This window comes from Puma concolor, chromosome E1 (assembly GCF_028749965.1).
Source record: "Puma concolor isolate L17-30 chromosome E1, mPumCon1.1.hap2, whole genome shotgun sequence".
Classification (NCBI taxonomy): Eukaryota; Metazoa; Chordata; class Mammalia; order Carnivora; family Felidae; genus Puma; species Puma concolor.
The window spans coordinates 10,054,130-10,081,969 of record NC_141680.1 but is presented as its reverse complement, the minus strand read 5'-3'; the positions used below and the strand labels follow the sequence as shown (position 1 = coordinate 10,081,969).

Genomic DNA, 27,840 nt, shown 5'->3' with positions numbered 1-27,840 from the left:
GCGGGTGTAAGACTCCATTTCCCAAATGGAGAAACTGAGTCACTTGAAACTATTAGTGGGAGATGATGCTTCCCATCTTACACTTACTAACAATATTCAAACCCAAGCTGGGAAAATGAGAGTAAAAGAGGAGTTTGTGAAAAGGTGAACAGCCGATTGCTGATCTTTGCTTTACAGACAGGAATTTGCTCTTGCTGGCTATGAATTCTGCATTTCAACCCTAGAGGAAAAAATTGAAAGAGAAAAGGAATTAGCAGAAGACATTTTGTCAGGTAGGGAGACCTGACTGTTTTCTGGACATTGCCTTTTTTGCCACAGAGCTTCATTGTTATATTGTGATAAAGGGAAAGGTATCTGAATTGGGGGAGGGCAGGTTATCCATTTGGGGAATTAAGTGGCAATTTTTAAGATCTCAGCAGAGGGTTTGGGATAAGATGTCTTGTTTAAATAACTTGACCTTGTTTGTTTGTTTGTTTGTTTGTTTGTTTAACCCTTCAGTGGTTCATTTATTTGTTGACCTTTATTGTATATGACCTCTGGAAAATTGGGGAGCAGAAAGGAGAGGTCTTTTTCTTTTCTCTTGGTTCAGCTACCAGTCACAATGCTAATTAATTACCTTTTGGTACCAGATATGTACGAAGTCATAAAAGATGAAGAGAAAACTGAGGTCTTTGCAGTTCATCCTCATTACGAGGGAAGAGTGTAAAGAACGATTTTAGGAACAAAATGGAATGGTCAGGAAGCTCTAGCTCTCGACCATTTGGGTTTCTTAATATGGTTTGAAATATTGGGAATTATCAGATTCGACACTGATTTCATAATTCTTACTTCACACATACGATGCCAAGAGCTACAAGATGCTTTAGAGAAAGAGCAGTCAACTCTTGTCCCTAAAGCAATAAATAGGACTTGAAAGAGTTATTTTTATTCAGTTGTCTTCCAGTTTTCTCTTAAACATAAACCAGTTTTTCTGTTCCACCACTGCACCGAAGCCACCCTTATCGAGGTTGCCAGTTCTCAAGCCTTACCTTCCCTACGCTGCTTATTAGCAGCTCTGACCCAGGTGATCTTTGACTCCTACTGGACACGCTTTATTCGCTTGGCTTCTGGGACACCTTACCCATCACTCACCTTCCCCTTCGCCACCTCTAAAGTTAGCAGACCTTGGGGCTCACACCCTAGGAGATAACATATAGCCCCATACCTTTAAATATCAGTTATACATCTTCATCCCCAACTTACACGTGGACTACAGACATGAACTGGGTAAGACTGTCTACCTGACATCTTGACCTGAATGTCTGCTGGTCAGTTCACACATAACATGTTTGAAATCGGTCTCCTGGTTTCTGCCACTCACAAACTTGCTTCTCTGCCAGTCAGCCCAGTCAGTAAATGGCACCACCATTCATTCACTTGCTTAGCCAAGAACCTAAGAATCACCTGTGATTCCTTCCTCATTCCTGATTGTATTTCATCAAGTTACCTTAGATCAGGCATCAAAATGTATCCATATCAGACCATGTCTCATCCTCTTGCCCTACTGCTTTGGTGCAGGATATTATTGTTTCTTGCCCAAACACCTGTAAATAGTCTCCTCAAGAGTTTTCCTGCTTCCTTGCCTTACACAGTCTGTTATCCATACCACAGGCAGAGTGATCTTTTAAACCTCAGTGCCTTTGCATCACCTTTAGAATAAATTTCAGAATCCCTGCATGGACTTGTAAAGTCCTATATGATTTGACCCCTGCCTACTTCTACATCACCTACTGCTTCTCTCCCCCTTGCTCTTTCCACTTTGACCACACTGGTCCTGCTGTTCTGTACAAGCTCATTGCCATCTCAAGGCCTTTTCACTTATTCCCTCCACCTAGCCTGTTCTCCCATATCTTTGCGTGGCCATTCAGTTTTCTGCTCAGGTATCACTTCCTCAGGAGGCCTACCCTAACTAAAACAATCATCTCTTCCCACCTATCCTTTACTTTTCTTCCTCACACTTGAAGGTAGGAGTGTGTGTGTGTGTCCATTGTGTGCTCATGTTTGTATGGCCACTAAAAGTATATTTTTGTTCCAAGTGTTGTTAGTATTTGTCTTCCCTAGCAAAGAAGGATAGAGATTTCAGCTGTTTTGTTCACTGCTAAATCCTTGGTACTAGAGCAGTGCCTGACATGTAATACAGGCTCAGCACTTGTTGAATGTAGGAACAGAAGACCAGATAGGCCCCAAGTAAAGTTTCAGTGTGGTGTAGAGGCTTTGAGGGAATTCACAAAAGATGTAAAGATGAGTCTAGCTATCAAATGATTCACTTTTGAACTATCTACACTCTTGCTGTCTTTCATTTGTAGAATTGACTACGGACAGTTCCTTAAAAGTTTCTGACTTCCAGAAATAATACCAGTGCGTGTAAGACAATTTAGGAAAGCATTAGGAAGGAGGTGACAAAGATCATCTGTAATACTACAAAGAAGGAACTACTGTTTATTTTCTGGTGTATGTCTTTCCAGACTTGTTTTTCCCCCCTGTGCTGTTTACATCTTAAGAAATAAGGGATCATACTGTATATGCTTTTTTTTTTTTTTTTTTTTTTAACTTATATTGTGAAAACACTTTTTTCTAGGCACAGGAACTCTTGTTGGAAAGAGCAAACTAATTTCTGTTATAAACATGGTTTTTACATTTTACTAGTTTCGCAATAAAGAAAATGTTACATTATTCTTAATCCTATTTTTTCTAAAGAAATATCACTCAATTATTTATTTATTTTTAAAATATATATAGAGAGAGGTGGGGAGGGGCAGAGAGAGAGGGAGACCTAGAATCCCAAGCAGGCTCTGGGTTGCCTCTACAGAGCCAGATGTGGGGCCTAACTCATGAACTGTGAGATCATGACCTGAGCTGAAATCAAGAGTCGGAAGCTTAACCGACTGAGCCACCCAGGCACCCCTGTTATCACTCAGTTTTAAACAAAGTACATCCGTTGTCAAATTTATGTGCTTTTTATTTACCTTACTAACTATCCCAAAAGCGTATTACTTAAGTTCATGTATAAACTTGGTCTAGGGTACTTATTTTGTTTCTCATATTATAAATATGTACGTAATTACGGAGGAAGTACGCATACAAAATTACGTGAAAACAGTAGATTACTAAACAGTGTAGGAGGAGCCCACTTTTCTAGAATATGTAGATTAAATGTAGGTATAGAGCAGGACTGAATGATACCAAAATGTAGACAGTGATTACTTCTGGTTGGTAGATTTATAGGGCATTTATGTCTTATGTGTGTTTTTCTGGATATTCTATCATTTTTTGGAACAATTTTTTAAATTACTCTTATCTATATAGTATCAAAAGTCAAAGGATGTTATAAGACTTAATTTAAAAACATTTCCTTGCCACACATCTTCCTAGGGTAATTTTCAACTCTTAACCAATTTCTTCCGGTATTTTCCTTCATATTTCTAAAATAACATATAAAACTATTTTTGTAATTAGTATTTTTAGACTGTTAGCTTACAGAAAAGGGAACATTTAGTGTAACTTTTGGTCGTGTCTATAATATTACGAATATATGAGTAGCGTTAGCTGTTGAGCCAAGTAACGTGATCATGTAGTTGCATTTTCTTTTGTGTGAACAACTCTTTGTTTCCTCTGAAGTCAGTAGTTAACTGGATTTTTTCTGTTGCTTGTTTTTTATGTGTTTGACAAGTTCTTCTGTTAACCGTAGTATTTGCTCTGAATTCCTAAGGTTTTCTGGGGCTCTGGTACCTACTGGCTTACTTCTCGCTGGCCTAGCTGTTTGTAGCATTCAGTCCTGATCTTTCTGTCATGTGCTCAGTCACTTCCCACTTTTTTCTCTGCTTGTCACCGCCCACAATTTTTGATCTTTGTCATCTCTACTTTGCTTTTCCTTGTAACTTTCTTTTTCATCCTTTTACATTGATTTTAGTGATGTTTTCGAGGGAGGAGAGATAAATGAATGCATGTGTTCTGTCCAGAACGGTATGTCCTCATGAAAGTGAGGTCTTCTGTTATGAAATAAGACAGATACCGAGCACTGAAATTCCGGGTCAGAGGAGCACATTTTAAACTTGTTGGCGCATATTGCAAAATTGCCCTCAAAAGGACTGTATTAATTTACATTTTCAGGATCTGCTCATTTATTTGCTTTGTGACTTTGGTCAAATTAATTAATCCCTGTGTGCTTTTGATCCTCAGGATGGGGGTGAGAGCAGTACTCTCTCGTAGGGACCAGTAGGAAGACTGAATGAGTTAATATCCATAGAGCGCTTAGAACAATGTACACAGAGAGCAGCTACTCAAGTGTTAGCCATTGTTAGTTTTTATTATCGTGATAAGGCATTGTGCCACTTCTCCACAAAGCTCACTGATTTTTATAACCTTTGCCAGATTGGCGATATGGCAGTGATGCATTAACTACCATTTCTTTGATAAGCAATGGGGTTGATCTTTTATTGGTGCTGTTTTGTAAAAATATTAACTCTATCCTGTCAGGTTTTTTCTTCTCCCTTACTTGTGTCTATAGAGCTCAGAGCTTTGGGTTTTTTTGTTTAATTAAAAAAATGCATGAGGGGCACCTGGGTAGCTCAGTCAGCTAAGTGTCCAACTCTTGATTTCTGCTCAGGTCGTGATCTCATGGTTCGTGAGTTTGAGCCCCACATTGGGCTCTGCGCTGGCAATGCGGAGCCTGCTTGGGATCCTCGTCTCCCTCTCTCTCTGCCCCTCCCTTGCTCTCACCCTCTCTCGCTCTCAAAATATATAAACATAAAAAAAAACTTTTTTTAAAGAAATGTGAAACTAAAGTCTATATAGTTTAAGGAATAATGAATGAGAAGAACAGGCAGTGACCCACCTTTGCAGCCTGTGTGTGTTTGGCCCCAGCCCCATTCTCCTTCCCACCCCAGAGATACTATTCTGCTGAATCTTGTTTTGTTTTTGAGGGCTTCTTTTTAAAATTTATATAAATGAATCACACAGTATGACTTGCACTTGCTTGTGATCTTTTTGGAATTAGATCTGAATTTGTTTATGTGTATATTTTTTGCTTTTATTAATTTAATTTAATTTTTTAAATGTTTGTTTATTTTGAGAGAGAGATCCAGGATCCCGAGCAGGCTCTGTGCCGTCAGCGCAGACCCTGATGCAGGGCTCGAACTCAAACCAAGAGATCATGGCCTGAGCCAAAATCAAGAGTCAAATGCATAACCGACTGAGCCATCCAGGCGCCCCTGCTTTCATGAATTTTGAATACATGTTGAGTAGCTATTCTAGGCCAGATATTGTAGGATTCAATAGAGGCAAGTGAGGCAGAAGTCCCTGCTTTTCTGGAGCTTAATGCTTAGGTATTTTTCAGCTTTGAAATCAGATATTCACTCATTTTTTAAAATTTATTTTTTCTTTATTTCTAAACAGGGTTAACATGTAACTTCTTAACATATTGGTGGTTAATTTGGGTGTGAAGTTGGTCACTACTTTCCTAAAGATGATAATCTATTGTCGTTACATACTTAACTATAAATTAGCATATGCTTGCGTTTCTTTTGGGGGTTTCCATTCGATTCATTCATCTGATGACTTTTATAACAGTATATGTTGCTTGAGTTATATGGTAGCATACGTTTGAGTTACACAGTGAAACAGGTTTCACGCATGCTTCTTTGGTAAGATTTCCTCCCATTTTATTCTCAGTTTTTACATGCATTTTAGATCATTTTGTCAAATCCCCAAAATGCTTTCAGACTGAATTATTAGATTTGCATTATATTTTTCAGTGAGTTTGAGGAGATTGCCTTCTGAATAAGTTAGCATTTCACTGCAAATAGCACAGAATTTCAGTTACGCATTAAGGGCACTTACTCTCACGTAACTGGTAGTTCATCGAAAAGGGGCAGGCTGTTGAGTTACTTGACACACAGCTCATGGAAATCCTGAGGAAGGAGATTCTTTCCATCCCTCCTCACTCATTCTCAGTGTGTTTTGACTTTCTCTTCACGTTCCCACTGTGATTGAAAAGGGACTGTATTAGGTCCCAGGAACCTTATCCAGAAATGGCAACGTGCAGAAGAAAAGAAAACTTATTTGGTGTTCTTTTAGAATCAAGGTAATCTTTGCTAGAAGTTCCCAATTAGATTTACCCTTATTGCTCATTGGCTGGATTGGGTTACACGGCATTTCGAACCCAGTCCTTGACAGGAAATGTGGGATTACCATGATTCTCTAAAACTGACCAGGATCCATTCCTGTCAGAGGATGGATTCCGCTCCGCCTGAATCGTGTGAGAAAAGAATGGATGCTGGAACAAACAGGAGCTGTGCTAGCGAGGGGAGTCACTCACTACACTGTCTCTGCAATACAGGGGCGTGTCAGAGGTATCGCGGGTTCGGTTCCAGACCACCGCCCTAAAGTGAATAGCACAATACAGCAGATCAAATGAGTTTTTGTTTCCTAGTGCATATAAAACTTACGCTTACAGTGTGCAATAGCATTATGTTTAAAAAATATACGTATCCGCCCAAAATGTATATACCCTAATTGAAAAACACTCTGTTGTTGAAACTTAACCATCATCTGAACTTTCAGGGAGTCGTCATCTTTCTGCTAGTGGAGGGTCTTTCTTCAGTGTGGATGGCTGCTGACTGATCAGGGTGGTGGTTGCTGAAGGTTGGGGTGGCTGTGGCAATTTTTTTTTTTTTTTAATTTTTTAAAATTTATTTTTGAGAGAGAAACAGTGTGAGCAGGGAAGGGGCAGAGAGAGAGAGGGACACACAGAATCAGAAGCAGGCTCCAGGCTCTTGAGCTGTCAGCACAGAGCCCAACACAGGGCTTGAACCCACGGACTGGGAAATCATGATCTGAGCCTGAGCTGAAGTCAGATGCTTAACCGACTGAGGCACCCACATGCCCGTGGCAATTTCTTGAAAGCAGACAACAATGAAGTGTGCCACATTGATTGATTGATTCTTTAATGAATGATTTCTCTGTAGCATATGATGCTGTTTGATAGCATTTGACCCTCAGTAGAACTTCTTTCGAAATTGGAGTCAATCCTCTCAAACCCTGCTGCTGCTTTATCAACCGAGTTCATGTAATATTCTAAACCCTTTTTGTCATTTCAACAATCTTCACGACATCTTCACCAGAAGTAGATCTTATCTCAGGAAACCACTTCCTTTGCTCATCCATAAGAAGAAACTCCTCATCCGTTCAGGATTCATCCCGAGATTGCAGCCATTCAGTCATGTGTTCAAGCTCCACTTCTGACTCTAGCTGTCCTGCTGTTTCCACCCTGTCTGCCTCCACTGGAGTCTTGAACCCCTCAAAGTCATCTATAGAGTTGGAATCAGCTTCTTCCAAACTCCTGTTAATATTGATTATTGGACCTCTTCCCATGAATCACAAATGTTCTTGATGCCACCTAGAATGGTGAATCCTTTCTGGAAGGTTTTCAATTTACTTTGCCCAATTTGAAAGTCAAAATTACTCCTTGATCCATGGTCTGCAGAATGGAGGTTGTGTTGGCAGGCATGAAAACAACATTAATCTCCCTGTACGTCTCCATCAGAGCTCTTGGGTGACCAGGTGCACTGTCAGTGAGCAGAATACTTTGAAAAGAAACTTTTCTTTTTCTGAGCAGTAGGTCTCAACAGTGAGCTTAAAATATCCAGTAAATCATGTTGTAAACAGATGTGCTTTTATCCAGGCTTTGTTGTTCCATTGTTAGGGCACATGCAGAGTAGATTTAGCATAATTCTTAAGGGCTCTAGGAGTTTGGGAGTGGCAAATGAGCATTGGCTTTGACATAAAATCACCAGCTGCATTAGCCCCTAGCAGGTGAGTCAACTGTCCTTTGAAGCTTTGAAGCCAAACATTGGCTTCTCCTCATTAGCTATGAAAGTCCTAGGTGGCATCTTCTTCCATTAGAAAGCTGTTTAATTTACACTGAAAACCTGTTATTTGGTATAGTGTATTAGTTATCTTTTTATTTATTTATTTATTTTGAGAGAGAGCATGTGCAAGTGCATGAGCAGGGGACGGGCAGAGAGAAGGAGAGAGAATCTCAGCAGGGATTCTGAGCGCGGAGCCCAACTTGGGGCTCGATCTCATGACTGAGAGATCACCACCTGAGCTGATACGATGCTTGACCGGCTGAGCCATCCAGGCACCCCATGTATTAATTATCTTAAGATCTAGAATCTTCTGGATAACTTTCTGCAGCTTCTACATCAGCACTTGCTGCTTCACCTTGCACATTTATGTTATGGAGAGGCTTCTTTGCTTAAACCTCTCGAACCAACCCCTGCTAGTGTCAGACTTTCCTTCCGCACTTCCCCACCTCTCAGCCTTCACAGAACTGAAGAGCATTAGGGCCTTGCTCTGGATTAGGCTTTGGCTTCAGGGAACGTTGGGGCTGATTTGACCTTCTATCCAGGCCACTAAGCCTTTCTCCACATCAGCAATAACGCTGTTTCACTTTCTTGCCATTCGTGTGTTCCCCGGACTAGCACTTTTCCTTTCTCCTTTCCTTCAGGAACTTTTCCTTTGCATTTACAACACCGCTGTTTGGCCCAAGAGGCCATGCTTTCAGCCTGCCTCAGCTTCTGAGATGCTGAATCTTTTACAGGTTTTGATTTTAAATGAGGGACATGTGACTCTTCCTTTCATTTGAACACTTAGGGGCCATTGTAGGGTTATTAACTGGCCTGATTTCAATATTGTTGTGTCCCAGGGAATAGGGAGGCCCCAGGAGAGGCAGAGAGATGGGGGAACAGCCAGTAGGTGGTCAGTCAGAAACTAAACTCACCATCTGGTATGCACCGTCTTGGATGGATGCAGTTTGTGTGCCCCCCCAAATAATTACATACAAGGGTGACATCAAAGATCACTGATCAGCAATCACCATGACAAATATAATAATAATGAAAAAGTTTGAAATATTGTGAGAATTACCAAAATGTGACACAGCAACACGAAACTGTTGGAATAATGGCACCGATACATTTGGTCCATGCAGGGTTGCCACAAACCTTCAATTTGTAAAAAACGCACCATCTGCAAAGTGCAGTCAAGTGAAGTGTGATACAGTGAGGCATGCCTGTATGGAGTCTTTCCATTTAGGACCCTGGCATGACTCTTACAGGTTTTTTCATGTAGATGTGACAGGTATTTTGTTTCATTTGTTTTCCAGTGGACACTTTACTACACCATTTGCTTTTCAGTTGATATTCTTATTTCTGGATGTATAATTTTACATTTAAGAAATCATGGTGTTTCCTTTTAGATCTACTTCTGTGTTTCTCCCCATCCTTCTTAATCTTTTTTTTTAAGTTTATTTATTTTTGAGTGAGAGACCGAGAGAGCACAAGTGAGGGAGGGGCAGAGACAAGGAGAGATGGAATCTGAAGCAGGCTCCGTGCCATCAGCGTAGAGCCCAATGTGGGGCTTGAACCCACGAACTGTGAGATCACGACCTTAGCTGAAACCAAGAGTCGGACCCTCAACCCGCTGCACCACCCAGGCACCTCCTCCCCACCATTCTTAAATTTAGTTCATTGATTATGACCGCAGAACAACATTAAATAATAGTGGTGTTGTTGGGGCGCCTGGGTGGCGCAGTCGGTTAGGCGTCCGACTTCAGCCAGGTCACGATCTCGCGGTCCGTGAGTTCGAGCCCCGCGTCGGGCTCTGGGCTGATGGCTCAGAGCCTGGAGCCTGTTTCCGATTCTGTGTCTCCCTCTCTCTCTGCCCCTCCCCCGTTCATGCTCTGTCTCTCTCTGTCCCAAAAATAAATAAACGTTGGAAAAAAAAAAAAAAAATTAAAAAAAAAAAAATAATAGTGGTGTTGGACAACTTTGTTTTATATTTAATTTGGTGCCAAATTATAAATAGATTTATTTATATATATCTAGAGCAAACCAGACTTGCTACTAATTGGTTGTTAAGTGTACTTTCAGGATAATATTTAATGCTGACATTTTATTTAGAACTTTACATATATTTTCTTATGTGAAATCCATAGTATATTTCTTGTGCTTGTCATCACAGGATTTTATTAATGTGGTAAAATGAGTTGGTATGCTTTCTCTATTTGCCATTCTGGAATAGGTATGGGATATCACATGGGAGTGATCTATTCCTGGTAGGATCCGGGAAACCATATGGGCCAGATCTACTTTAGAGGGGTTTCTCTGGTGTCTTGTTGTTCTTTCTTTGATTACTCATACATTTAAATTTCTTCCATTTTCTTGATTTGATTTCAGTGTCTAGGTCAGTGGCAATAACATGATGTTAATAAATATCTTGAGGGGCTCCTGGGTGGCTCAGTTGGTTGAGCTTCCGACTTTCGCTCAGATCATGATTTCACGGTTTGTGAGTTCAAGCCCTGTGTTGGACTCTGTGCTGACAGCTCGTAGCCTGGAGCCTACTTCTAGTTCTGTGTCTCCCTCTCTCTCTGCCCCTCCCCTACTTGCACTCTGTCTCTCTCTCTCAAAAACAACTAAGCATTAAAAAAATTTTAAAAAACATCTTGAATGGGGATTCCTGGCTGGCTCAGTTGGCAGAGCATGTGACTGTTGATCTCAGGGTGGAGAGTTCAAGCCCCACGTTCGGTGTGGAACCTATTTTAAAATAAATAAATAATTCAATTCAGTATCTTGAATGCATGGGTGAAAGAAGTTTGGAGGCCTATATTTTCCTAGAAGGAACTTTATGGAATTATATTAAAAAAAAATTTTTTTTAATGTTTATTTTTGAGAGACAGAGACACACACACACACACACACACACACACAGAGTGCAAGTGGGGGAGGGTCAGAGAGAGAGGGAGACACAGAATCCTAAGCAGAGCCTGATGCGGGGCTTGAATTCAGAAACTGAGATCATGACCTGAGCCGAAGTCGGCCACCTAACTGACTGAGCCACCCAGGCGCCCTTATGGAGTTATATTTTTAAAGCACAAATGACAGTATTCTGTTATGAGATCATATTCCTTTCCTAATTCTTTTTTTTTTTTAAACGTTTATTTACTTTTGAGACAGAGACAGAGCATGAACGGGGGAGGGTCAGAGAGAGAGGGAGACACAGAATCCGAAACTGGCTCCAGGCTCTGAACTGTCAGCACAGAGCCCGATGGGGAGGCTCGAACTCACGGACCACGGAATCATGATCTGAGCCGAAGTCGGACCCTTAACCGACTGAGCCACCCAGGCGCCCCTTCCTTCCCTAATTCTTAATTTCATGGATTTATTTTCTGTCTTCAAGAGGTTTTACACTGTTCCTTTCTCTTCCTCTCCTCAACCTGAAAGTTTCATTCATTTTCATAGTTTAGATAAAACACTTTGGGAAAGTGGAAGTCATTTTGGTCGTGTATTTGTTGTCATGAATGTTCAAAGTCTGGAGCCTGAGTTTGAATTCTGGCTCTCCCGCTTCTTCATAGTGTACCTGCAGACAGGTTATGTGACTTCTCTCCTCTGGGATCCTCATCAGTAAAACAGGAATAGCAGTAGAACCTATGTCTACCGTGTAGAGTTGTTAGGGGAATTAGGGTGGCTAGCACTCATTAAGTACTTACTGTGGAAGAGTTTGCTGGACTGTGATGTACTTATTAAATAGTTTGGCTCCTCCGTATTGTGTTTACCACTCCCAATTTATGTAGGACCTTCCTGACTGTTGGTTTCTCCTTGGTTTATCTCTCCTGCTTGGGTTGGGTTTATTTTGTTCCTTTTCTAGTTTCTTAGGTCAAAGATTAGGTTGTTGATTTCTTTAAAGCTTTCTTTTCTAATTAATACAGTATAGGTGTTTACAACTATAAATTTTCCTCTACTGCTTTAGCTGCGTCCCATAAATTTTGGTGTGTTGTGTTTTCATTTTCCTTTATCTCAAGGTATTTTCTAATTTTTGTGATTTCTTCTTTGATCCGTTGGGTATTTTGGAGCGTGTGGATTAATTTTCATACATTTATTTCCGCGATTTCCCTCTGTTGTTGATTAAGTTGATCCCATTGTGGTCAGAGAACATGCTTTGTATGATTTCAGTCCTTTTAATTTATTGAAACTAGTTTTAATGGCCCACTTTATGGTTGTCCTGGAGACTGTTGTATGTACATTTGAGAAGAATGCGCATTCCTTTATTGTAGGGTAGAATGTTCTGTGCATGTTGGGTAGATCTAGTTGGCGTATAGTATTGTTCAAGTCCTATATCCTTGTTGATTTGGCTTTCTGGTTTTTTTCTTCATACGTGTTTTTATTCCTGTTTAAGCAGTTCTAGATATGTATCTTCATTGTGAGTGATCCCTTCATCTGAAAAATGATTCTTTTTTTTTTGTCCTACCTAAGATATTGTCATAAATTTTACTTCTACGTTTTGGCTATATCTTACTCTTAAACTTTCTCTAAGTCATTTTGTTTTTAGTGTGTCTTTTGTAGAAGACTGTGTTTGGATTTTTTTAAGCCTAATCTGAATGTCATTGTCTTATGATACAGAATCTCAAAGCGTATATAAAATTAGTATTGAGAGTGATACTTGTTTAATTTTTGCATTTTAAAAAATGCTTTCCGTTTTGTTACTTCTTTTGGTCTCAGGTCCCTCTTAGAGGGGTCTTTTCCTCACTCAGCTTCCACTCACGGTTTGGAAGGAAGGCATACGTAGAGTTTTCAGGTTCAGGGTTTTCATAGGAATCAGTTCTATTAGGGGTAACCTAAAAATTTTATAAGACCTATTTGGCTCAGGAAGAAAATCGTTTTCAGTTTCTTCTATAAGATGAGATGAGCACAATTTAACATTCTTTTGTCTTTCCTTTTCCCCACTTGTTTTTTCTCGACAGTCTGGAATTTTGACTTACTGAGATTTATTGCAGATAATTCTGCAGCCAACTGCTTTGCCGGCTTTTGGAGATAGCCTGTTTTTTCCTGCCTGATTGCTTTGTAGGAGTTGGAAGTTTTATTAGCATAAGGTTAGGGGGCTTAGTCCCTTTCTGAACACTACCTAGTCTGTAATGAACCTTCATTTCTAAGATTCTACTCTCTTGAGCTGCTAGTACATCTTTGACTCCTGCTTTAATTCTGCTTGGTCTGGTCCTTTATTCAGGCATGTGATTTACCGATATACTAGCCTGTCTCTTCTCTATCCTTTATGTTTTCCCTCTACCTCAGTTTTCTTATCTGTATTTTGGGAATTTCTCCAGTGTATGTTCCATATTACTGTCTTACTATTCAGAAAAGTTCTGTGCCTGTCTTCTAAAAATTTTTTAAAGGTTTCAAGCAAAAATGAAGTGTAGCAACTTTAACAAATGCCTGTATACCTTCCCCTTAGCTTTGTCAAGTCTAAGTACTTTACCATGTGTGCTTCAGAATTCTTTTTTCTAATTTTAAACCCCGGTGGACTCTTACTGGTATAGGTACTATTCTGAATTCAGTTTTGATCTTTATCATTCTTAGGCCTGTTTATTACACTTGCACGTATCAGTGAACAGTATATAGTGGGGCTAGTGTGTTTTTAAACTTTATATGAATGGTATCATACTGAACACTTGTTTCTGCAGTTTTTCACACAACATTGAGATTTATCGATGTTGATACGACAGCATCAGTTTTCCTGTCACAAAGGCCTGTTTACTTGTCAAAGCACATGTCTGCTGGGGTTGCATCTGTCTAGAAGGGGTGACTCCCTCTAATTGGTCCATTGTGGCAGAGGGTGAGGGGTAAGGAGTGATACAGGCTAGAGATAGCCCTGATTGGTTCATTCCCTGCACTGTGGTCTAGTATCCCACTGGAGGAACATACTGTGGTTCTCAGTAGGTGGTCATGAAGCTTCTTCATGTTTTACTATGGAAAATAATACCTCTTTGACCATTCTGGGACCTGTGTCTCTGTGCCTGCCTGTCAGATACTCCCTAGGGTTCGTACCTAAGAGTGGAATTAAATTGCTTACCAATGTGGTTTGATTTCCTGTCCTGAAAATTGTCTCTTTATATCCTTTGCTTATTTTTTTTTGAAGGGTTGTCTTTTTCTTAATGATCATAAGAGTTCTTTATGTATTTGAGCAAAATACTCAAATTTATATTTTGTAGGCTACATATCTTTTTGTGTCCCTGTCTTTTCACTTGAGGATATTTCACACTCAGAGATTAAAATTTGAATGTAATAGACTCTTTTGAGATTTCCTTTATAATTTGTGTCTTTTGTGTCTTGCTTAATAAAATACTTCTTTTAAGGTCAGAAAGACGGTCTCTTCTGAATATTTGGCTCTTTTACATTTAGTCTTCACGTAGACTTTTTAATATGATGTGAAGTAGTGATGGAGTTTTTCCTTCCTTCATGGGTAGGCTTGTAGCTCAGAACTATTGATCACCCCTTTTTCACTGATCTGTGATGATGTCTCTGTGTTGAGATTTCATAGATTCCTGGAGCGCCAGTGTCATTGAATTCTGTAATTTTTAGTTTCATTATGTCTTTTCCATCTTTAGTTCAGTACCTTTATGTATTTCATTCTTTCTTTTTATTTGATCACTCAGGCAGTCATCCAAAAAATTATTTATTGAATACCTATTATGTGCCAGACACATTACTAGGCACTGAGAGGCAGCTATAAATAAAAGAAAGTTGCTGCCTCCTGGAGCTTGATTTCTAGTGGAGGAAAAACACCATCATAAACACTATCCAGTATGGGTGCCTGGGTGGCTCAGATGGTTGAACATCCAACTCTTGATTCCAGCTCAGGTCATGATCCCAGGGTTGTGGGATCGAGCCCTGTATCGGGCTCTGTGCTGAGTGTGAAGCCAGCTTGGCCTCTCTCTCCCCCTGCCTCTCTCCCGCACCCATGCTCTCTCTCTAAAACAAAACAAAACACTATCCAGTAAATGGTTGATGTATCCAAAGACGATTGAGAGCTCCATAGATGTGTATGTGAGGGAATGTGTGTCCAGGGAATGTGTTGGGGCTGTATGCTGTTGCGTAGGGTTGGGAAAGGTCTGATTGATAAGAAACCTGAAGAATGGGAGGGAATAAGCCAAGTGGCAGTCTCTGAAGGAAGAAAAGTATAGACACAAGTTCAGGGCTCTGAGGAGGATCATACTGGACATATAAGTAATTATTTTAAACCCACTTAGTTTATGTCGTTGGATTTGTTGATTATCTAAAATTATTGAGGGTGAGGCCTCCTTTGTTGTTGTGTGCCGAATCTCAGTTATGGTGGATTTTCATGCTTACTACGTTTGGATTATAAATTCATGTTCAGCAGGGTTTTAGCTATAAGATGAGAATGATTTTATTTCAGGCGCTCAGGTCCAAGCCTAAATGAATAGATAAATGTAGACACCAAGCTCCATGTGGCACAGGCCTATGATTGGAGATTTCTGTGGTAGTCCTTTTTCCATCTAGATCCTAGGCTGGGCCATGCAAGTTTCCTCGTGGTCCCTGGTAGGGAGAGGGTGTGGGGGAGGGGGGCATACAAAACCTACGACAAGGGTCATTCTGGTTTTATGCAAGGGGCTTCAGATATAATTCTCTGATTTGCAAAAGCTGAAGAACTCAGTTCCTTTATTATTTTTTTAATATTTTTATTTATTTTTAAAATGTTTATTTTTGAAAGTGCACGAGTTGGGGGGGAGGGGCAGAGAGAGTGAGGAGGACAGAGGATCCGAAGCGTGCTCCACACTGACAACAGCGAGACTGATGTGATGTGGGGTTGTGGGGTTCAGACTCAGGAACCGTGAGATCATGACCTGAGCCGAAGTCGGACACTCAACCGACTGAGCCACCCAGACACCCGTTTTTTTTGTTTGTTTTTTTTTTAAGTTTGTTTGTTGGTTTTTGAGAGAGAGCACACAAGTGGGGTAGGGACAGAGAGGGAGAGCATCCTAAGCAGGTTCCGCAATCTCAGCACAGATCCCAATGTGGGCTCCAAAACAAACTGAGATCATGACCTGAGCTGAAATCCAGACTCAGACGCTCAATCAACCGAGCCATCAAGGCGCCCCAAGAACTCAATTCTGGATTACAGAGACACTCAGGCTGCTCCACAAAACCTACAGAAACTAGGCTTTTGTGTTGTTAAGTCCCATACTTTCTACTCTGGATTTTAGTTTACTCTTCTTGTTTGACCCTTGGGATTTCCTTCTTTTGGGAGCTCAGCTGTGCATGTAAAAGGATATCCTTTATCTCGTTTTTGAAGCAAAAGGGTTTTCAGATCATTAGTCATTATTCCTGGAATCAAAAGCCTCTGTTGGAACCACTATCTTATCGAATTGCTTTGTAGTCTGCTTTTATGCACATCTAATTTGATATGTTGATACATTAAGTATGCTGATCCATTCTCCTTGCCTGAATAAATGCTACTTGGTTGTTTTCTTAGTGCAGCTGACAATGCCATTTGCTAATATTTTGAGTAAAAATTTCTGTGATGGATCTTATTTGTTTCATGGACTGATTTGAAGTAGCTTGTCTTTTTGTCTGGTTAGAAATAATCTGAGAAAAATAATTATTTAAATTTGAGGACATAAATATGACCTGCCTCTCAGATTCCCAGTGTATTTCTCAGCTATTATTGGCTGATTTGTTCTTGTCTAATTTCTAGCAGTTTTTATACTAATATTTCAAGAAATTATTTTTTAAGTTTATTTTGAAAGTGTGCACATGAGCATGAGTGGGGAGAGAGAGAGAGAGAGGAGAGAGAGAATCCCAAGCAGGCTCCTCGCTGCCAAGCACAAAGCCCAACATGGGGCTCCATCTCATAACTGTGAGATCATGACCTGAGCTGAGATCAAGAGTCGGATGGCTAAATGACTGAGCCTCCCAGCTGTCCCCAGAAACTATATTGTTACTGCTTAGAAAAGAAACTCTTTTTTTTGTACGTGATTTTTTTAAATGTTTGTTTATTTTTGAGAGAGAGAGAGCAAACACAAGTGGGGGAGGGAAGAGAGGGGCACAGAGGATCCGAAGCAGGCTCCATGCTGACAGCAGAGAGCACGCTGTGGGGCTCGAACTTCCAAACCGTGAGATATGACCTGAGCCGAAGTCAGCTGCTTTACCAGTTGAGCCATCCAGGTGCTCTTCTTTTTTGTACGTTATTTAAGGCCATGATGATTTCTCTTTATTTGGCTGTAATGCTACAGGTTTTATTATGGAGCCTTTTATTTCTCTTAGTGTTGTTTTTAGAGAAGTAGATTCTCCAAAAAATATTTTCATTTTTCATATCATAGTGTGCGATATGAATTCGAATGCGTGTTTTCTTAACAGTGAGAAATTATTATAGCTACAATTTTATCTCATTATTTCGAAAATGCTTTACTATGTTTTCTTCCATTCTAGTTAAAGAGAATAGAAATCCCAGAAATATGAGTCAGTAGTCATTTTTCACGCATAGGATTTCTAGAATTGGAATAATTACACATTGTTTTGTGATATTTTTGGTATGTGGTAAACATTTTCTGTGTTTAAATATTCTCAAAGAACATGTATTTTAGTTCTGAATCTTCTGTTAGAAATTTCTTGTCTTGGACCTTTGTACTTGGATAGAACACAGAGATTTGTCTCATTATTCTCATTTTTAACTACCTTTTCTCATTTTATCTCACAGAACCGTTGATGTCAAACTGCCGCTTGGTTATATAAGGTTTTGCTCAGCGTTTTTAAGAGTGCTCATAGTTAGATACTTTGTTTCAGTAATTCCTTCCAATGGAGAAATACGGGCTCTGCACATTTTCTGTTTGCGTTTTTATATTGGTTTTATTTATCCACAAATTTACGTATACTTTGATATTTAGGAAAATAACTTTCATTTAATGTTTTTAAAAATATATTTGTAAGGCGACCTATTTAAAAGTACTTCGAGTTTGATTTTAACATGATTATATACCTTTTGCATATAATTAAGTCAAAGTAAGTAATTTTGGATTTCTGCTTTGCATCGTTTCTTAACTTTTACCCTCTGATAGTGTGTCAACAGCTATTCTCATCCACCCCAGCTACTTTGTCCTATTTAAACTCTCTCTTCAATAATTGGTCATCCCGCTCTTTGGTTACATCGTCGTCTTCACACTCTGTATGCCATTTGTAAGTTTTCTGCAACTTTGACAATAGGGAAGGAAAGGGGTTTCACGTGAATTTGCTGGTGAATAAACCCAGTTGACCACCGTCAGCTGAGTGTGTAATGGTTCGGTTACGTACGTTTATCGGAGGTAAACTCTCTCTTTAAGCCCTTTCTGTGAACATTTACTTTTAGCAGAGCTGTTTGCAGAATTTCCTTATCATTACCATCTCTATTATTTGTATCCTCTTTTCTGGGTCTCGTGCAAGTTCCTGTTCTTGAGATCCGTGTTCTCCAGTTCATGTGGCATTAGATGTTTGAAGTCGGTTCGTTTTCAGACAGTGTGTAGTCAGTACTGTAATTTGTCAAGAGTTGATAATCATTGCAGCCTTTATTATTCTTCAGAAAGTGGATGAACTGTTCTTTCAATTTGGCTTGTGACTTTCTAGTTCGGGATTCTGAGTGTTTTCTGTTCCTAACTGCATTGCCACTTTTGCACCTGAAAACTCTTTCATTTGCCCTGTACTTTGTTAACTCATTCTTGGAATTGATCTTTACCTGTTTCTACTAAATACAGTTTCAACCTAAAAATAATACTCCATGCTTTGATATGTGGACTTAAGGTCTTACTTGAAATGTGGGGCAAAGTTCGTCATTTAAATGGATATTGTGGTATTGTGATTTTAAGATATAATTGTTCATTCACATGACCAAAATATACTTCACATCTTTATTTGGTGTTTGTCCAGAGTTCCCCAAACCCTTGGAATTTCTTAAGTGTTGAGAATGATAAAGGTGTCTTTTGTTATGTGAATGGACACACCTAAAGGTGGTTGTGAAGGTAGAGGGTTGGAAGTTCAGTCCCAATCCCTGACCTTGGTGGAAGGGGGGAGGGGCTGTAAATTTAATCCGTGGCCAATGGCCAATGATTCAGTCAGTCATATCTATGTAATAGAGCGTCCATAAAAACCCAGAAGGCCGAGCTCACAGAGATTCTGGGCTGAAGATCACGTGGAGGCGTGAGGACTGTTGGTGCTTTGGGAGGGGGCATATAAGCTCCGCCCCTTCCCACATCCCTTGCGCTGTGCATCCCTTCCATCTGGCTGTTCCTGAGTGCTAGCCTTTTATGATAAACAGTAATTTAGCAAGTAAAATGTTTTTCCGAGTTCTGTGGGCTGCTCTAGCAAATTAATGTAACCGAAGGAGGGGTTTCTTAGGACCCTCAGATTTACAGCCAGCTGTTGAGAAGCACAGGTCACAACCCGCAATTGCAGTTGGTGTCCTTAGAGGGGGTCATGGCGGTCACTCCCATCGCTAGCTGGAGGTCAGAGGCACAGGGCTATGACTGGTGTCTGACGGAGGAAGGGGCTGCAGTCTAGGAGGACTGAACCCTTGTGGAGTCTGATGCTATCTCTGCACACACAAATGAGTGAATTCTTGCACACCTGCTGGTGTCTAAGAATTGCTTCTTGGTGTGGGGGGGACCTCCCCGCCTTCCTGCACACATTGAAATTGGGTCTAGGGACCAGTTTAGATGAGAATCCACCTAAATTGTCACCTTTGTGTAACATTCAGGGGGTCCGGTACTGTGAAAATATTTGTGGGCCTTGATAACAAGCAAAATGTTAAGGAAGCTCGGCCAGTTCTCTGCCTCACTTTCTATGTTGTCGTTCTATGCTAGCAATGCTCTTATTTCCTTCTTAGTGGAAGAGAAAGCCAACACCCACCTCCTCCTTGGCATGTGCTTAGACACCTATGCCCGCTACCTTCTGTTCTCCAAGCAGCCGGCACAGGCACAGAGGATGTATGAAAAAGCTTTGCAGATTTCTGAAGAAATACTAGGAGAAAGACACCCACAGGTAAGGGAGGAAAACAGAGAGGGTAACTGTAAAACAAAGGTTTAGAATTTCCGGGTGTGAAATGCCACCCTCGTTGGGAGCAGATCAGCAGCAGATGCTGCTAGGTGCTAGGTATTCCCTCCTCTGCCTGCCCCCAACTGCTTGTTTCCTAAAGGGGGTGAGGGACACCTGGCCAGCTTAGTCAGTAGTGCACGCCGCTCTTCATCTTGAGGTCGAGAGTTTGAGTCCCACATTGGGTGTAGGGATTACTTCAAACAAACCAAAACGAAACAAAACAAAGGATCTGAGACCTCTAATCGGTTCTCCAGAGCATTCTGCCTGCATTTTGGTTCACCCAGCAGAGCAGCCTTTATAAAAGGTGGGTCTAACCAGGCACCCATGAGCTTCCAGGCCTTGAGGGTACATGGCACAGTATTTTGTAATAAGGAACATTAGTAAGAATCATTAAGAGGAACAGGTTAATGCATGAAGATTCTTGTCTCCCTCACCGCATAGGTAAAATGCCAGGGGAAGTTGGGGGAGGGGGGCAGAAAGGAAAAAGGGACTACATTACAAAGTAAAAACCACAGACATAGAATTAAACCAAACCGTGCAGCGCTGTTAGAACAGTGAACACGTTGAACTTTGGTCTTTCTCGTCTCTCATTAAATTCTTAGAAGGAAGAACTGGACCACTTGTCAGAATGCTTGGTACCCCCAGCACAGGACACAGGCATTTTAACTGGACTGAACACGTCCCAAGGTTCAGGTCGATGGGCAGGGCAACTTGTTGGGCTGTGAACTCTCTTCAGGAAAGGGATTTAGGTTAGAGTCCCTTTAATGGAATATTACTGAGGAATAAGAAGACAAACTTGGAATTCAAACCACCAAGTGCTAGAACTGAGGGGAGGGGGTAGGGTCTGCTTCTCTTAGTACCAAAATTTTAAAAACTCTTAGTGGGAATCTTCCTAAATCAGTAATATATGTGGTTCTTCTCGATGAGTCTCAGAGTCACCAGTAGGGATGACGTTAAATAAAGCCCTGGAGGCTGGCTTCTCAGGATTGCCGAACCAGGAGATCGTTACAGCTTCATCTTGCCGTTTAGTATTTTTTCTTGGTACTTCTAGTTTGATGATTAGATTAGTAAGTCATATCCTGTTCCCTACTTGGTAGATTTGTATTGTTTTCCAGAGAGCCAAACTGATGCCGTCCCCCATACAATGTGAATGATATATGTGTTTGTTTTATATATATATATATATATACATACATATATATACACATATATATATACGCATACACATCAGTTTGTTAAAGGCTGATGTCTTTCATGTTTGTGGAACGTGCTAGGAAACGTGAACTCTTAAGCATATATCCACAGTTTACCAGACTCCAAATTAATGTTAAATCCGTGTGGCTGTTTTTTAAAAAAATGGCTGTTTTTTCTCTTGTGTGTAGACCATCGTGCTGATGAGTGACCTGGCTACCACCCTGGATGCACAGGGCCGCTTTGATGAGGCCTGTGTTTATGTGCAAAAGGCATCAGATCTGGCGAGACAGATAGAACATCCTGAGCTACACATGCTGCTCAGTAATCTCGCTGCAATTCTGATGCACAGAGGTAGGGGGCAGTGGAAGCCCGCCGGGCCTGCTTGAGGGAAGGGGTCACTGGATTTCTGCAGCTGTGAGACGGTTGTAGGGAGGGCGAGGGGCAGTCAGGAAGCTCCGGGATTCAAAGGCTGGCTGAATGTACTAAAAAGGATGTGTGTTTGGTTGAAGTACCATTGGGTTCAGTTCACGTAACTTGTGTCGTCCTGCACTAGCCCGTCGAACACATGGAGCTAAAGAAAATTTCCATCAGCCGCGTGCTCGGCTGATGGAGTCGGGACCCCAGGGCACCGGAGGGCCCCTGGCCCTCGCTGCCCTGGCGCTCTACAGCTAGGTCGGCTCACAGCCTCTCCGAGCGAGCCAGCGTGTCACAGGGGCTGAAAGGAGGCAGGGTCAGCCTGTCACTTAATGAGCACACAGCAAGTTAGACCTGAACTGTTGCTAGTGCTTGCTCTCAGAATCTTTCAGAATCACTTTGAAAACCTACATTTCTCTTTATTCTCCCTTCTCTCTGGGTTATTTTAGAACGATATGCACAAGCAAAAGAGATCTACCAGGAAGCACTGAAGCAAGCAGAGCTGAAAAGAGATGAGGTTTCTATACAGCACATCAGGGAAGAGCTGGCTGAGCTGTCAAGAAAAAGTAGACCTTTCACTTAATTTTATGAAGCGCTAAATCCCTTTTTGTTGTAGGGAATTTTAAGTAACAGTGGTTATTCTAGTCTCAGTGGCACCCAAATCAATGGCTTAAACCCTTTCTCCTTGATATTCACGTCTCGTCAGTTAGCTGTGGTGAAGGACAAGTTGTACGCACTGCCGCTTTTGTTCTTTAAAGGAAAGACGACTTTCACCCCTGGCTGATGTTGACCTCTAAGGACAGATGTCAAGTGATGCTTTCCGTCGTAACGTATGGTGTGGTGCTGTCGTGCTGGTCTAAGTGTACCTGTAGATGGAGATGGGCCAGTTGGCCTTTGGGGTGGGTGTGGTGATTCAGCCAGGCATCTCTATCCTACGATTTTGATCCATTGATTTGCTATACCTTCTTTTTTATTTTATCAATATCTGGAAGAACAGAACTGTCTCATGGCAAAGGGGGATTATGGTGAGTTATTTTTCTTATCTATTTCATGAAGCTCAGTGTGGGACCTAATGCATAATGGAGCAAAAGCATTGTCGTGGTTTGTGCCAGCGCCCAGCATGAAGTTTTAAAGTAGGAAGTAGGCCCTTGAAAATACACCCGTTTAATTATAAATCAAAGTAAACTGTATGTCTTCATATCTGGTTCTATAGAACTATGAAAGAGGGGGGAAAAGGAAGGATATGAACACTTGTCAGTGCTGTTTGAGGACTCCGCTTCCTTTGCAGCCTAGGTCCCTGAACAGAGTCCTCTGCACGTGCCCAGGCTGCACCCCCAAACCTTCTGTCTCAGGGTCGGGCCTTAACAAGTGTAATATGTAAAATCTCCCCAGTAGTTCTCATATGTTCTGCTTATACAGTGGAAGGATCACTGATCTGGATCTTAGTCCTGGCTTCTCGAGTTTGGGTCTCAGTATCCTCATCCGTAAGTAGGAAACGAATGAGATTGTCTCGTAGCCATGGGAGAATGTATTTTGTCCGATGACCCTAAATGAATAGACTACTACTGTGTTCAAACAGCCTTATCACACTGCCTCATAGCGTATCAAGTATATACATACAAGATAGGTAGATGGAGGTTTTTACCTCAGAAGTGTTGCAAAGAGCCCCTGGCCTAGGGCAAAGGCAATTTTTGTAGGTGCCATGAAGGAGCACTGTTATTGTTGGTAAGCCTTTGGGGGGTGGGGGGTGTGAGTGGGAATGGTAAACAGATATTTTTGTTTCTGTGTACATACTATTGGAAGAATCCTTTCATAATAAACTAGAGACTCTACAACAACATTGTATGTATTCCGTAATCTTTGAGTTTCTCATAAAAAATAACTTACTAAATAAGAAAAACAAAATACTAGAAATCCTGAGGTCCAGATCCTCCAGGATTAGACTAAGACGCAAATTTTCTATTTTGCAGATGTAAATTTCTTCCTGCTTTCTAAGCTCATCTCTTACCACCCAGCTAGCTCCTTTAATTGAGTCTAATGAGAAACTAGAATGTAAATCAGATTGAGTTTCATTGCGACCCAGTCTTAATTTATTGGTTGGTGATTTTTGAAAAATTACCGTCAACTAGCGGACTACTCACCTACGTGGAGAATGTTTTTGCTTTTTCACAATTGCAGGGGTTACTGAAAGTAAGGATTGTGACTCCAGGTTTTATTTAAGAATTTTTGAATCTCCACAGTGATTCCGCTCACGGTCCCGTCCTGGTGCTGGAAAAACTATAGGTGTTTTCAGAGAGACAGTCTCTTCCTGTGGGTGTCTCCATGAGAGTTCATTTGCACAGTTGTAAAACAAGGTAGCAGGGCAGGAAGGCCGACCCCTTTGCCGACTGGTCTGAGTTCAAAAGGAAATTGTTAAAAAGAGCATAGTTGAAATTTTTGAACTGTCACCAGCGTTTTCAGGGCATAAATATTTAAAAACTGGAACCCGCACACCCAAGTTACTTCCCATGATAAACATGCGCTGGAGATCTGGCTGTCAGAATGCTGCTATGAACAGTATTGGGAAGACTTTAATTTAGATCCTGGGGTGCTAAAAAAAAAAAAAAAATCATGCAGAAGGATGCAGCTTTGGAACACTGAAATCTCAGCCTGCAAAGAGTGTCATGCCTTGGTTTCAGCCGACTTCAAGTCCTTGGTCACTCTCGGGGCTGTCTGCCGTTTCGGTCCTGCCGAGGTGGACGTCCTCCCTCCGAGACGGTTGGCTCCATAGGTAAGCCCGTGAGAGTTCTGTCCTCTCGTTGTTCTCAACTAAGAAACAGTCCTGGACTTTCTCTCCCGTTCTGAACTCCAGGTGGTGGCGGATGGCATAGGAAAACACATACACACTGCGAGGAGGGGGCGAGGGGGGAGCACCACTCACTCTCGGGTCCTCAAGGAGAGCTGCGCCAGTAACAAGCTAGGCTCTGAGCCGGCTACTCTCAAAGACTGTGCTGACTTTGAATGGCTCAAGACCTTCAGGGTCATGGAAAAATAATCATGATCTCTTTTGGGTCAGCTGACACAGCAGATTATTAACAAAGTCTCAGACATTACGAGCAGCAGAAAAATGTCAATTAGAACATTTAGTTACGGTTTTTCACGCACGTGAAAATTTTATGTATATCATCAAGTGGTGCCAGCTTTCCAAGTGGAAGGAATCTGATCACTAAACCTGCTCTCAAGTTTACTGTGAGGACTTCAGGTCTAAGACAAGAGTAGGATAGTAGTAACAAGAGTGAAGGCCTTAACCATGTAGGCAAAGGACTGAGCCTGTGTCCTCATTATTAAAATCGGGATCAGACACCAATGCTGAGGGTGATGCGAGGATCTCGTTACAAAGGAGGCAGTCAGTGGTTCCCATACACCTGCTTTCTGTAGAGGCTTGCATACTTTTGTTAAAAAGTTGAGATCTACTTAGAAGTCCATGAAGTGCTCACGTGTATCATCCCGAGAGACCTCTGCCTCTCCCCTTTCTCATCTTCAGTGGCATCCTTCCAAAACAGTATCCACGTGCCGCTGAAGGATGCTGCAGCACTATTAAGTCGTAAAATAAAATAATCTCACAGTTCAATAAGCAATTATTAAGGGTGAAACTGACCCCTTCATAATTATTTGCTCCTTGAGATTCGGTGAAAGATTCACCAGTAAACTCTTGCCCACGTGGAATCACGGGGAGAGTAAGAGTTAGCACTGGCACATGGGGAAAGGGAAGTGAGCCTTCGGGATACACAGCACAAGGCAAAGCTAAGAGTCAGATTCTGTACAGATCGTTACCTTCTAACTCAACTGATAATACAGAGCAACCCACTCCTCTGAAACCTGAGACATCAAGAGCCTTAAATCACACATCATCTATGTGGCTATGGACAGGGTAGTCCAATTTATTTCGAAACAAAAGCTCTGTTGGGCTGCATCAAATGCAGGAGAAAAAGAATATTTAGGGCCACGGTTAAGTTACCAGTGTGCATAACAGTGAGGTATGCCTCAAATAAGCCTTTTGTTTTTAAACTTTAAAAACTGAACTATAACATACCCATGCAGTAATATTTTTCAGTGCCACTAATTAAAAAAAAAAAAAAAAAAAAAATTAAAGCCTGCACTGGAAATTGACAGTATGGCAGAATTTTGTTTCTCCTACCTTTGACCCAAAAACGTAATGTACAGATTTTATATAGGGTCTGTGTTAAAAATCTAAACATTTCCACAAGATTTTAAACATCGCTGGAAATCTGAATTTAGAGGAAACAAAATTGGATAAAAGTACAATGCCCGTGACAGCCAACATTATGTAACTGGGCTGTATGAGGTTGTTGAGAAGGCAAGGGTTAAAAAGATAGGTGCGATGTTTTTTTGTTTTAAAATTACCCCCCCGAGTTGATGCGCTGATTTGAACATAAGTACACCAGATACTACAGCAAGGGGAAACACTGCAAAAAAGGTAATCTATTTACAGAAGAGTGATTTAAAGACATTATGGTTTTCTTTACAAACAGATGTAAGAACAAGAATTGTCACTTTTTAAAAACTCTACATTTCAACCCTCCACTATTATTATAATCCACCGAACTGCCCGTGTCGGAGGCAGTCCCCCCCGTCCCTCCCCCCCCCCCATTTGACTCTCCAAATAAATTTCCATCATTTCTTCATCTGCGGTCCAGGCTCTCTTAAAAAGTCTCTGGGTACAAGTCCTAGGACGAAAGGCTTTTGACCTGCCATTAAAAATGAAACCGCCAAGAACGAGAGCTCCCTGTCCCACACCCTGGCCCCACCGAGACCCCTTCTGGGCGCGGTTCAGTCATCGCTATCCGACAGCGTCTCGTACTGTGCAGAGAGCAGCGGGGCAGGCTCTCGCTCCCAGATCCTGCTCTGCTGGTGAGGAGCCGCTTGGTTCACGGAGGACGGGGCACACGCGATCGGGGTCGGTGGCGTACTGCTGAGCATCCGCATAGTCAGAGGGTTGTAAGGAAACTGAGTCGAGCCTGACAAAAGAAAAACTGTTTTCACTGTCATGAGCACAGCTGCTGTTCCCTACAGCTTCCATGGAGTGGAGGGAGACATGATTATTCTATTGAAATGGTCTTGTGACACCGGTAGCCGAATGAAACACAGAAGGGCCAGGGTTTCACCATGTAGACTGTAGCCTATGGTAAGGCACCAATCGGTGAGAATCTAGAAGGGACGGAGGACACGAGTAAGTGCAAGCTTAGGGTTGCTAAGTCCGGAAGTGGAAGCTCAGGGCTGAACTTTCAGTGAGTTCTAGAACCAGGTGTTTCCATGGAGAATCCAAGTAAAACTGCATATTAAGCTTGAAGAGTCTGGTTGCACCAAGAACTCCTGGACTCTTAATGATAAATGCAGCAGTACGTGCTCAGAGGACGAGGGGACAAGGAATTGCAGCAGGTCACAGGGCAGCAGGATGCAGGTCAGCTGCTGGGTCTCTGGGCAGATTTAAAAGGTACAAGATCTGGAAGAGGGTATGTGAACCTAACGACAGCACTGCTACCTCCTGCCACTTTCTAGATTGGTCTCAACTGTCCCCAGAAAGCCTCTTACAGCTTAAGAAACTCTAAAGACAGAAAACATAGCCATTTTATCAAGGGATTTCACAAATTAAATTCCTTCCCTAAGAGAGGAAACAATCACTGGTTTAGAAGTTGTCAAACTAGAGCACAATCACTTCGCATGTGATGTGAGTTTTATGAAGCAAAGGCCTTCAGTTATGCTGACGATATCCAGAGAAAATTTATATGTAAATAAGGGGGAGAGCACATTTCAGACATTTTCCACTGACGTACATGTATTTCACTCCTAAAAGATGGCTCACGATTCTCTGAAACCCTTAAATCTACACCAGGTAATCCCAGTTTTATTTAAACAACAAAAAAGCAAAGCCTGTTCCCTTTCAAGACAACCAGTATTGTGGTTATTAGATTTGAGAAGAAAGCTTACGAGCAAGCAAGCACAAAAAGGAAAACATTCATAAATACCCTAGAACACGGTTTTTCATCAGTTTATATAAGTGAGCCTGCAATAGAGATGGCTTTTTACACTATCTCCATTTCTTATTTTGATTTCTTAATATTTCCCTAAGAACCTTCTCTAAGAATGTCTATAGAGAGGCTAAGGGTGAAGCCTGGGAGCGGCCCTTCGCTCTCAGGTGTGGTTCCCGGAAGAACTGAAATCACAGACTTCGTGGCTTTGCAAATAGCAGGTGCTGGCTCCCAGCACAATACAGAAGTGG

The 27,840-nt window shown here is 41.4% G+C and overlaps 2 protein-coding genes across 21 annotated transcripts in view; one reads left to right on the top strand and one right to left on the bottom strand.

The window, feature by feature from the left end:
- The window catches only part of TTC19 (tetratricopeptide repeat domain 19), a 49,982-nt gene that overhangs the window by 6,028 nt on the left and 16,114 nt on the right, over positions 1-27,840 (top strand). For 2 of the 4 annotated variants that reach the window (XM_086686128.1, XM_025920401.2), the window contains 4 exons: positions 178-272; positions 19,744-19,898; positions 21,335-21,497; positions 22,010-23,400. In XM_086686128.1, the coding sequence (XP_086542254.1) occupies positions 178-272; positions 19,744-19,898; positions 21,335-21,497; positions 22,010-22,143 (547 nt within the window). In that variant the 3' untranslated portion in view covers positions 22,144-23,400. Of the gene's footprint in view, positions 1-177; positions 273-19,743; positions 19,899-21,334; positions 21,498-22,009; positions 23,401-27,840 lie in introns of those variants that run through there. The other 2 variants (XR_015243887.1, XM_086686129.1) reach the window with 1 other exon arrangement.
- NCOR1 (nuclear receptor corepressor 1) overlaps positions 25,453-27,840 on the bottom strand; it is a 161,107-nt gene continuing 158,719 nt past the window's right edge. For all 17 annotated transcript variants that reach the window (XM_086686110.1, XM_086686120.1, XM_086686116.1 and 14 more), the window contains one exon: positions 25,453-26,578. In XM_086686110.1, the coding sequence (XP_086542236.1) occupies positions 26,391-26,578 (188 nt within the window). In that variant the 3' untranslated portion in view covers positions 25,453-26,390. The remainder of the gene's footprint in view (positions 26,579-27,840) is intronic.